The 12,396-nt window shown below is 35.3% G+C and overlaps 1 protein-coding gene and 1 long non-coding RNA gene across 3 annotated transcripts in view; one reads left to right on the forward strand and one right to left on the reverse strand.

The window, feature by feature from the left end:
• LOC134805505 (uncharacterized) overlaps window positions 1-788 on the forward strand; it is a 49,479-nt gene extending 48,691 nt beyond the window's left edge. Inside the window, exon 2 of the long non-coding RNA XR_010146301.1 lies at window positions 636-788. This is a non-coding gene — a long non-coding RNA (uncharacterized LOC134805505). The remainder of the gene's footprint in view (window positions 1-635) is intronic.
• The window catches only part of LOC134805040 (probable peptidoglycan muropeptide transporter SLC46), a 34,285-nt gene that overhangs the window by 3,433 nt on the left and 18,456 nt on the right, over window positions 1-12,396 (reverse strand). The window contains exons 3-6 of one of the 2 annotated variants that reach the window (XM_063778335.1): window positions 7,215-7,371; window positions 2,891-2,992; window positions 1,701-1,838; window positions 1,437-1,520 (exon numbers count right to left, since the gene is read on the reverse strand). In XM_063778335.1, the coding sequence (XP_063634405.1) occupies window positions 1,437-1,520; window positions 1,701-1,838; window positions 2,891-2,992; window positions 7,215-7,371 (481 nt within the window). Of the gene's footprint in view, window positions 1-1,436; window positions 1,521-1,700; window positions 1,839-2,890; window positions 2,993-7,214; window positions 7,375-12,396 lie in introns of both variants that reach the window. The other variant, XM_063778329.1, reaches the window with a different exon arrangement.

Here is a 12,396-nt window from a genome sequence, read left to right on the forward strand (position 1 = left end):
ATAATTATGTATGTCCAATTGTCAAAATGTCAAATATGATACAGGTCGAAAAATATGTGTCCATTTGTATTTGCGTACTTACACTGAAAATCATGACCAATTGAAAATTTGTACATCTACGATTAAGTATACAGGTTTCTAATGCGATAGTCATGGAACTATTAAAAAGAAATGACTATTTTCAAAAAGAAAGTTTTATTTTAGTATAAAATATTAGTGTCATTTATGTCAAGACATTAATATGTCATAGGTAGGTACTGAATATATTTCATTTTGCTCATAATTTTTAAGATCCCATACGACATTCTGCAAAAATAAATGTATCATCAGAAAATGATATAAGTTAGGATAAAATCATTGATAACAAAAAAATATATAATTAGGTAACTATGTTTTGAATAAACAAATTTTAATATTACCCCTTTTCCGTTGCCAAATGGCAAAAAACGGAACCCTTATGGATTCGTCATGTCTGTCGGTCTGTCTGTCCGTCCGTATGTCACAACCACTTTTTTCTGAAACTATAAGAACTATACTGTTGAAACTTGGTAAGTAGATGTATTCTGTAAACCGCATTAAGATTTTCACACAAAAATAGAAAAGAACAATAAATTTTAGGGGTTCCCCATACTTAGAACTGAAACTCAATTTTTTTTTATAAAACCCATACGTGTGGGGTATCTATGGATAGGTCTTCAAAAATGATATTTAGGTTTCTAATATATTTTTTTTCTAAACTGAATACTTGGCGCGAGAGACACTTCCAAAGTGGTAAAATGTGTGTCCCTCCCCCTGTAACTTCTAAAATAAGAGAATGATAAAACTCAAAAAAATATATGATGGATTCTGGCTTAATTAATGTACGACGATTACAAGTTTGGTTAAAAATGTTTTAGCAGAATTATATTTTGACAAGTTTCACATTGGACACTAAATATTACTTTTGATCCAACTTCAGAATGGTCATTTCAAGTGGACGATTTTCCATTTGTACCTAATGATAGTAAATCCTTTATAATTATGACATGGGTAGTAAGTGCAATAACTTACCTACTTATCGATATCATTTTATCGACATATACCCGTGACAATTTTTTCTTTGCTATTCCTGGTATCATTTTATTTGTCAAACACATGTCAATTAAGTTCGCGAGTTTCTGGAGGCGACCTTAGGCCGCCAGGAGAAACCGTCGCGAAATGTCATCACACGTGATAGTTTTAAGCCTTTTCCATAATTGGCCAACTATTTAAACGTATTAGTAGAATGAGTTTAACATTTACTCTAAAAATTGTACTATAGTTTTCTCCTAGCTGTTGGGTCCGAATAACTACGAGAAATACGTAGTTGGTTGGTCCACATTTAGATACTTAGCCAAATATATTAGTATACCTAAGTAGACTTAAAACGAAAGTAAGTATGTATTACATTTGCTTACCTAACTCATCTTTTTCGACTAATTTTGAAACCATGGACCTCATGGCGATAAAGGACGTTCCGCTGAAGATTTCGATTAATGGAGCTGTAATAAACGAAAAGAAGATAAATAATTATAGCTTAAGTAGGCGTTATTGGCTTATTGGTTCATGTAGTCCCGTTGGCGTCAACGCGACACTAAACGTCTGAACGCTTGTTAATTTAAATCTGAATCAAATTGATTGTATTAACTTATTTGGTATACTTATAGAATTGAAAAACTTACCTATATAAATATGCCAAGTTTTCGTAGCAAATGCGTACATGAATCCTGATAGAATTTTGCTAGTACAGGATATCACTCCTATGATGGCGTCGTCAAATTTCAGCAGGTGACTGAACACGCCCACAGAAAACAGAGTGCCTGTAAAATTATATTTTAATATTTAAAATATTCTAGCAATATTTCATATGTAAGAAGCGCTTTTTGTTGCCAGTTTTTGCAATCTATTCATTGAATCTTACCAGAAACTTTACCCATGCTTTGTACCGGTTTAAATTAAATGTTAAGTCGTTGCATATGCATACGTAGATTCGATAAGAAGTTTCTACAAAAAAGGCTTAAATTAATTTGGTAGGTGTAATTTCAATTAATTTTTAGTAGGTATAGTTGAATTATCGAGAAGATGGAATTGCATTTGTAGTGGTTGTATGCTGATAGTACAAGAAAATAGAAAATTCAAATATAGAATGCCTGTAAACAAACAATACTACTACATATGCAATTCCACGCTCTCGATGATTCAACTATATCTCGTTATTTATCAGATATTTGTGTCAATTTGGTGTTTAGATAGCAATCGTTCCAAATTTGAAATACATACCTGCCTCTGTGATATGCATAAGTTAGTGGGCCTATTATGGTCGAGTTTTTAACTTTAGCCACTGTGGATAAGACTTGCGTCAGTTCTACATTTATAAACTTGTAATACAGTGAATAAAAAAAAACTGGGCAAGTGCGAGTCGGACTCGCGCACGAAGGGTTCCGTACCATAATGCAAAAAAAAAAAAAAAAACAAAAAAAAGCAAAAAAAAAAACGGTCACCCATCCAAATACTGACCACTCCCGACGTTGCTTAACTTTGGTCAAAAATCACGTTTGTTGTATGGGAGCCCCATTTAAATCTTTATTTTATTCTGTTTTTAGTATTTGTTGTTATAGCGGCAACAGAAATACATCATCTGTGAAAATTTCAACTGTCTAGCTATCACGGTTCGTGAGATACAGCCTGGTGACAGACGGACGGACGGACGGACGGACGGACGGACGGACGGACGGACGGACGGACGGACGGACGAACGGACAGCGAAGTCTTAGTAATAGGGTCCCGTTTTACCCTTTGGGTACGGAACCCTAAAAATTAAGAGTGCGTAGATAAATGTCAACTGCGAAGTCACTCTACTTGACTAACTTACCGACTAATGAAGTGCACATAGCATACGTAGAGAACACGCTGAAGTCGACCTCGTTCCAGTTGAAGCGGTACCTCGTGAACAGGTACATCACTGACATTTCACCTGAAATGTGAAACAATGCCTTCATACAAACGTATCTAACATCATTTAACCTCTTGACCGACAAAGAGAATCATCATACTTTTCTATAAAATTTAATATGGCGCGTCAGGGTATCTCTCTCTGTGGTCGTTCCCTCATAACTGAGGATCGTGGTCATCGGTCGATGTGGATGCTCAACACCTGGTTTTTATGATCTGCCTCCAACGGTGGCTGTTCATCGCGTCTCTGACGACCGAGCAAAAGTTGGTTGAAGAAGGCGTATAGGTAGAGGCGAATCGGAACAGACCGATTCGGATCAAAGTAAAAAAATCTAATAATAATTACATATATGCCTATGATTGGTGTTGCAGAGTAAGAGGATAGACGTAGGTACGGACGGTACGGTGCAATTTTAGCGCGCTTATATCAATGCAATATTTCAAATATCAATGGATTTTTTATCTTGAACCGATTTACCTTGTCATCTGATTCGCCTCGGTCTACCCTATATTAAATAGCTGTGGTGTTACAAAGATTAATTATTACTATTTTCGACGAAGGAAAACAACGTCACAAATTTACATACCTAAATCTGCCGTTAAATTCAAAGCTGTGTGAATCTGACGATGATGAATTATGGGGAAGGATATAGAAAAAGGCGTTAGGGGAATAATGGGGTTGAGGTTTGTACGGGGAATCAGTAAGAAGCAGATTGTATAAAAGATGCCCCCAGGTACTTATTTCAGGATTTTTAATAGTAAATCACCCGCAACCCTTTAAATTAGGGGATGGAAGATTGTCATAAGCAACTTACAAAAAGATGTGAAATCCCACCAAAAACATTTTCATGTAAAATGTTGCCAAGACGAAACCATGAGGCTCGCACTGACAAAAAGTTATCAGATCTCTTGTAGAGCCAAGCTTCTAACTCTACAAGCCCCATATTTTGACTAAGGTGTAGAGTCTGTGAAGTTAGGGCTTGTAGAGTTAGAAGCTTGGCTCTACAAGAGATCTGATAACTTTTTGTCGGTGCGAGCCTATGGTTTCGTCTTGGCAACATTTTACATGAAAATGTTTTTGGTGGGATAAGATTATTCTTTAAAAGAGATCTGATAACTTTTTGTCAGTGCGAGCCTTATGGTTTCGTCTTGGCAACATTTTACATGAAAATGTTTTTGGTGGGATAAGATTATTCTCTACAAGAGATCTGATAACTTTTTGTCAGTGCGAGCCTTATGGTTTCGTCTTGGCAACATTTTACATGAAAATGTTTTTGGTGGGATAACATTATTCTCTACAAGAGATCTGATAACTTTTTGTCAGTGCGAGCCTTATGGTTTCGTCTTGGCAACATTTTACATGAAAATGTTTTTGGTGGGATAACATTATTCTCTATTAATTTAAAAGTGTAACCGAATAAAAATGGAGCAAGCATTAAACACGTAGTTTATAGACATGATGATACATCAATTTAAACGTCTAAGTTCTAAACAGTTCAAATGAGACGCAACCTTCAAACGTGACGTCCCGAGAAAGTGACCTAGTTTAAAAAAGACTTCAAGAATGTGACCTATACTTGCTGTCTAAATTAAAACTATTAAATATATCTAAAATAAAACAAGGAATATAAAAACTACTGAAAGAGACCTCCCCGCGCTACCCCCGGCGCAAAGGTGCCCATCACACTCGCTGCGTTACCGCGTTGAATTGCGATGGACATCCTTTGCACCAGGAAAAACCCGGAGCACTTGCTGTCTTGTAAATTTTGTTCGTCATACTAATAATATTTTTAATTGATAAATCTATACAAGGTCCAGGGCTTGGATAGGACCAAATGGCGGGAAAGCGGGGAGGCCTTTGCCCAGGAGTGGAGGTGAATAAAAAAAATTAAAACAGATGAACCCCGCGCTGAAGAAAATCTTGAGCCTTGACCGATTCAGATACCCACACGTACTTACTTAATACCTACACAGCCATCAAATTGCATAATAAATGGTTGGTTACTGTGGAAGCCTGTAGCTTAGGTAATTATTTTGATGTCCTTTGTTTTCGACTTTAATGACTGGTTATTGCACAGCAATCTAAAAATATCTCAGTGGATACTTTTATAAAACTACAATTATTGAGGTAGGTAGTAACTACAGTTAGTGACAGGGGCGTATTTTGAAATTTGGCGCCCCGGGCATTGGCACGTTTCGCCGCCCCAAAAGTCAAGGAAGAAAAACAAAATGCAATCCGCCAGGGGCGGCATATGCCGCCCCCGGGGGTTGGCGCCCCGGGCCATGGCCCGGATGGCCCTAGGATAAATACGCCCCTGGTTAGTGAGTAGGTTCAAGAGAAATGATGTCGGGTCAAATTCTATAGAAATAACCTCAGAAAGAAAGAGAATAGTCTACTATCGTACATTAGGTACTACCTGCATACCTAAGTGATTGTCGTCCAATCACATAAGTTAAGTATAGTTACTTAAATAATAGGTATTAATATTTATGTTCGAAAAGTAGGAAGCAATTTAGCATTTAATTTTGTAAGCTCTTAACCTTCACCTTGTCAGCTAGTGTGTATAAGTGTACAATCGTACCTAATACATTCAAATTTCTGTTCGTGCTTATTGACGCAGAGTTAACTATCAAATCTAATATTACTAAGTTGATTCCTATCGATAAATTAATTAATAAAACTTTTATCTGATAGAGAATTAGTCCTACTTGTAGCTCAGGAAATACGGCGTTTCGTGCACAAAAGTATTCCTTTGGCAGTTTAAATGCTCGTAACTCTTATAATAATTGAATATTCGAAAAAAACGAAGGGGCATAGCTACGAGTATGGTTATATACAATCATAAAATTGACTCTAAATATTTTCAATAATGTTAACATCCAGAGAGGAAAATGAGGCTACGTTTTTATGAAAAGCCGATTTCGCGCAGTCGTTCACTATCGTCTTAATGAACCAAAAAAGCATCATAATATAAAAAAAAGCTTTATAAGTGACACACGTACAGTTTGTCATTGTTTTTTTTATATGTTTTTTGTTATAGATAGTATAAAAACTAGTTAAGGATATTTATGTTGCTATTACAGCGGTAAGAACTTGCTCTTGTGAGCGTGCAAAAGAGTTTTGCGTTGAAATATAATTGACATACAAGCCAAACTTGTAGCCTAACCTTCTACTTGTACGCGGAGTTACCTACCAAGTATACCTATGTACATATTATACAGTTGCGAATTCATTACTCACCGTCAGTACCTACACAGCTAAATGCCAATGGCCAATGTCTTATTATTGTAGACCTGTAAACAGGTATATCTGGTACTGCATGATTTCCCGCCTTTAACGTCCCTAAAACCAGAAACATGTAACCAGCAGCGGCAGATACCTAGGCATAGCTTTGAGAGTGAATGGTAGAAAGTGGTGGCGTAACTAATCTGTGCCATAATCTAACGTCGATCGTCTTGAGGTGTTACTTATTGTTGCCAAAGCCTAGGCCAGGTCGGTAGGTACCTAAATCTCCTTAGAGATTAATATTTTCATAGATAAGTAATATACTATTTAATTTCATATAAACTAAATATGTGAATATGACTTCTTTATGTATGCAAAAATCTACACAACAAGTTTCACTTTATTGTGGAACAATAAAACACATATCTCTCTACTTACTTACAATTTAATTCTAGCTTATTCATAGGTACTGTTGTCACGTTGTAAAATTGTTAGCAAAGTTATGAATTTAGACGTAGATACGCGTGCGCCGCTCCGCTTGGGGCTTTTCTTATCTCATGAGGATGGTCGTTTTTACTAAGATATGTAACCCAAAAACACGCGAGAAAACAGTGAGTTACTGATCGACGGTCATTCAAGGGACCAGGGAACCCCTTAATGAAAGCCAGCTTTTATCAAGAAGTACTTTGTGTTGGCTATAGGTACTGATTCTTACTAGTACTTATACCTAGGTAAATCGAGTTGCTACTTATACTATAGGTACCCATCCTGTATTCATTTACAACACCTATTTTACTCACAGCCTATACAAAAACTATACGTAGTTCAATCACCATCTACCCATATTATTTTAGATTAAGTTTTCAACAAATAAGTAAAACTTTATGATTTTTCTGAACGCGCCGCTACTACCGCGACCATTTTTTCGGGAACGCTCCCGCCACTGGTTTTGTAATCGGCGCACACGTCTAAGCTACACATGTACACAAAAAATATGTATATAAGTACTACCACTGACCGTAGATAGGGCCGATGACGACGCACAGCACTACGACGAGCATGATCACGCGCAGCCGGCGGTTGTTGGGCCCGCGCCGGAACGCCACCATAAGCGTCTCCTTCACCAAGCTCATGTCGAAGAATGTGTGCAACCATTCACAGCAGTTCTTGGGCGGCTTCTGGACAAACACAAATTCAGTTAATTGTTTTATGTTTAAAAGTACCTATAGTTCGTTTTTTTTAGCATTAGAAAGAACTTGAAAGAAGGTAAGCGATCTTGACATGTCTTTTAATTGAAAAACGCTTTTTAAAAATTTGTAATTTTTTATTACTTATGAAAGCAGAAGAATATAAATGATCGTATTAGATTCGTTATTGTTACATATTTGCCGTAACTTATTTTTAAAATGTGATTTTCAATTAAAAGACACATCAAGATTGTTTACCTTATTTCTAATGCTAAAAAAAAAACTATATGTTTATTTTCTTTTTCAGGAACTAACTTATCTATAAAATAAAACTAAATTAAAACTTTAAACTAATACTAAATAAAATAAAAATATATCTAAGAAATTGGATCCCACTGCCATGGTGCCGAGGACGATGGCAGCATTTCCCCTCTGTATTGCGATGCTAATATATGTGACGTTCCACGGGAAAAGGTACCTTATGAGGGTTTCTAGTTTCGGAGATATTAAATGTTTTGTAAAGAGGTGAAAAAAGGCTCAATTTTTTTTTATTGTGTGATCTGAAACCTTAATGCGTAACGTTTGTTTACCTGTTTTTATTTTTGTTATAAGTTAGTTATAAGCCTAGTAATGTCGTCTCAGAGTTTAGTAGAAAAGGTACCTTATGGAAAAAAGATTGAAAATTCCCAAAAAAACTAGTCAATACGGGAAAAGAAGTTTGGTAGAGAACTGTATTAGCATTCTGCAAAACTAATTTGATAATTTCAGTTCTGGTTGGGGCGCCTCGCAAATATTATAACCGTACATAGACCGACATCACAAATCCAAGTAGACTGCTATTATACCAAAGTTACTCTCGTCAAGTCTTTCTTAACTAGAATAATCTTCATTTGGTTTGGTCGCATGCAGTAAATCAGCCATTGGTTTGCTGAAAAATGCCAATACCCGACGCATTACCTTATGGAATATCTGAGGTCATTGAACCTCAATGCCGCTTATCTTCAATAGCAACCGAAATATATTATTGATAAGAAATAGACGGTTTATACCATCTTAACCCCAAAATATTATTAGTTTATCCTAACTGTTCCATCATCATCATGCCTCATCATGTAACTTGACCACAAGGTACCTTTTCATTACATACAAATTATTGGTCTTTTTTAAGATTATTATGACGAAGAACTAATTAAATTGGGGGCAGTTTAATGTAAATTAATATTTTCTATTCATAAAAGATAAACTATAATATGATTGATATTTTGTAGTGATGTATTATTAGATTTATTTCCATAAGGTACCTTTTCGTAAATGTATGGAGCAAATACTGTTATTGTTATGTAAGTTTAAAGTGGCATAAGGGGTTAAATATAGTATTTAGTTGGGGTTTTAGGATTTATTTCATTTGAATGACAGAATTTCTTTCATATGTGCTCAGAAAAATTGATTGTGTGTCACATTAAAAGTAAAAATATTCAATTTTGTGATTTTATATGAAAAAGTCAGAAAATACATTTTCACCTCTAAATCGGTATTGTTTTTTGCTTAAACTGTCTGTCAGTGTCGTTTTCTAATAGATAAAATTTAAATCTTGAGAGCTCATTGCAATCAATCGTGAAAATGAAATAAAACTTTATTTTCAAGAGATTGGTTAGTATACACATAAATCAGTCGATATCAAAAGTTTCTATTTGCATTACAGAACAAGTCGCAATATTTTTTTAATCTCAGATATATAAGGCATTATTATTTGTAGTCAACTATGTAACTTACTTCAGGAACATAGTTTTTTAGGCGGCTAAACTTAAAACTTCTCTATCGTAAAGTTGCTCATTTCACAACATTATTTTCAAAAAATCATATCTCTGTAACTACGCAACCTAGAAGGTTGATCTTTTGTGTTATCGATAGGTTATTTATTGTAGATTACTAGGGTATGCATAACTCCATACCCGCCATAAGGTACCTTTGACCGTGGGACGTCACATATATTAACTAACGTATAGGTATACGTTGTGCGAGAAAGCTGCCAGCTCTTCGGTCACCAGTGAAGTCGATCAGTCTTTGAGTTGAGTTCACTTCAGTTTTTAATTTTAGCTTCACCCTAACCACATGTTTATTTGATGCGGTGCAAATATACACTTACACATCGTTACCAATAACGTCAAAACAAAAAATAAAAATTAAAAATCGCAAAGTTAGTTCTTATTTTTTTTCTTTAATACCTAAATCATTTTATTACTAGTTAACATTTTATATTTGGATTGTATCCTCTTATTTCTTATATATTAAATAAATGATTGTATTGGCTGAAATTATTTAACGTTTTAATCATTATATTAATTAAGTAAAATACATAAATATAAAAAAAGGTTTAGGCGCGGATACCACTCCATCCATACATTCTAATTTCGTCAACACTAGATTCACAAGTAACACATACATGTGATAGTATTTTATTTCATTATTACATAAATCTACAACAAAAAAAAATGTTCTTCAAAAAATTAATGATTTGATTCATTTGATACCAATTTCCATTATTATTAAGGGAAGTTATGATGCCCAAAAATAAATTCTATGTTCATTTTCCGCCGCATTTCTATTAGCTTCTAAATCTACTCATATTTCGAGGTCCTTCCAGCGTTTCTAAAGTAGGTCAAGTTGACGGACTTTTTGTGGGGTCATGCGCCACTGATCGTAGTCATTGAACTTGTACCCTGTTATATAATCTGTGGACAGCCATGCTCCGACGGATAATCAACGAGCATCCTAACTTTTTTAATAAAAAAATTAATTAGTTACGCAAGTTACTTCCTTGAAGATAGATTTTCCATTTTCTTGCCTATAAAATATCGTAAAAAATAATTGGCCAAGAGCATGTCGGGCCATGCTCAGTGTAGGGTTCCGTAGATACTATTCTGTCAGAATAGGCTAAACGGGGGCTATTAGTAACTATCATGCACAGTACAAGCAAAAGAAAGGTAGTACGTAGTACTTTCGCAGCGCTTTGTACGTATTTTTACTAAGAGAAGACTTTTTGTAATAACTCAAAAACAGTTGAACCGATTATGTTCGCTATAATTATCATTGAAAATATGTATTGACTTTTAGTTTACGTTTTTTTTTTCATTCGGAGTGATTATTTCCGAAAATATTCACGTTATCAAAAAATGTTTGTTGAAGAGCCCTATTCGTTTTGAAAGACCTATCCAACGATACCCCACACGGTAGGGTTTAAGCGAAAAAACTTTTTTTCTAGATTTTATTGAAAATAACGACTGTCGGATTTATTGATTCATATATCGATGCCAAATTGGAGTTTTCTTGCACTAACGATTACGGAGCAAACCCTCGGACAGACAGACAGACAGATGGACGGACATGGCGAAACTATAAAGGATGACTCACGGGAGACCGGGCCGTGTCTGGACCGGAGCTTCCGGCGCATCGTTTTCTATGGGAAGCATCACGTGATCGCCTGTCATGTCATAGAAAAGTAAGCTCCGGAAACTCCGGCCCGGACACAACCCGGTCTAACGTGAGTCATCCTTAATGGGTTCCTAGTTAACTACGGAAAAATGGGCAATAAATGTTTAAGACGAAACAGGAGCTGAGTTTTAAATATTTTAGGTAAATATCTCGCTAACGGAAGCGGCACCTAAAAGTAGTGCGATAAGGACAAGGCGAAAAAACCTGCGTAAAAATCTCAAAAATCGAGGTTTCGTACTCCTCTGTTTCCTCCTCCAAAACTTAACCAATCGTAACCAAATTTGGAAATCTAAATGATTATGAAATTATCTGTGTTGGACCGTTTTGCTTTTTTGGCTAATTGATATCAGTTTGAATGCCACGCCTCTCATTGCGGCATAGTCAATTAGGCCATTTTGGCCATTTTTGAAGGGCTCTAGCGCCTTAAAAAACAAAAATATCAAAAAAAGCAAAACAGTCCGACACAGATATTGACAATATTAATCTGTGTTGAAAAAATCATTGCTCTAGCTTCAAAAACCACGGAGGAAAACGAGGTGTACGTTTGTATGGAGAAATGACCACTCCCGTTGGCTCTTAAAAGAAGGAACGAAACTAATACCAATACATATCAACCAATATAAAAAATAAGAATAAGAAGGAAAACGACACAAATCATATAAACTTACTGAAGTGCCTGTATTGGTATTCAAATACAAAGAAGTTTATTGGGCTTCTGGGAGTAATAGCTCGCTGCTCATGCGTAGAGAGACTAGAGAGGATGATTACAATAATTAGTCTTAACTTTAGATATAGGTAGGTAAGTACAATTATTTTTTGCTTGTGCCCGTAATTTAGCAGGTGTGGCTTTATTGCCCAAGATACGAGTACGAAGGGAATAGCAATGCGTTTTTTTTTGCTAACTTACTACTGACCAAAGAAATGGAAAACCAAGCCTATTTTTAGCATGGTTTAACCGAACAAGCGAGCGAAGCGAAAATTAATAAATTATTAATTCATCGTGTTTTGCGTCCTTACTTTAGGCACCTTTAATGCTAGGATGCCATTTAAAAAAACGAATTGAAATTGTTATAGATACAAGAGCATTATGATTACTTTTTGTTGCCTGAATGTTTGATTTTAAATCATAAGCTGGCGAGGAAATATTTACTAATATCCATGTATTATTAATAACAATGCGAGAGAGTGTGAAAAAACTGTTATATAAACAAATCATGGGTCCTTAATCGATTATGCTCATGTCAATGCATAAAATACATAACAAAGAAATATCACGCATATAAACAGGCCCCGTAACAAGAAATAAATATCTTTTTTTTTATTGTGTTAATTACAGGAGTAGGAAAACCACCTATTCAGAAATAAGTCTCCAATAGGTGTACCTACTCGTAGGATTGTTTATTTCAAAGGCCAGTCCAGACGGGATCGACCGATTTGATCAGAAAAAAAAATAGGCGTCAATCTCCAATTTAATCACCAATTTTAGATTTATGATAATATTTGACCGCTCTAATTAAAAAA

This window comes from Cydia splendana, chromosome 2, assembly GCF_910591565.1.
Source record: "Cydia splendana chromosome 2, ilCydSple1.2, whole genome shotgun sequence".
NCBI classification, from domain to species: Eukaryota; Metazoa; Arthropoda; class Insecta; order Lepidoptera; family Tortricidae; genus Cydia; species Cydia splendana.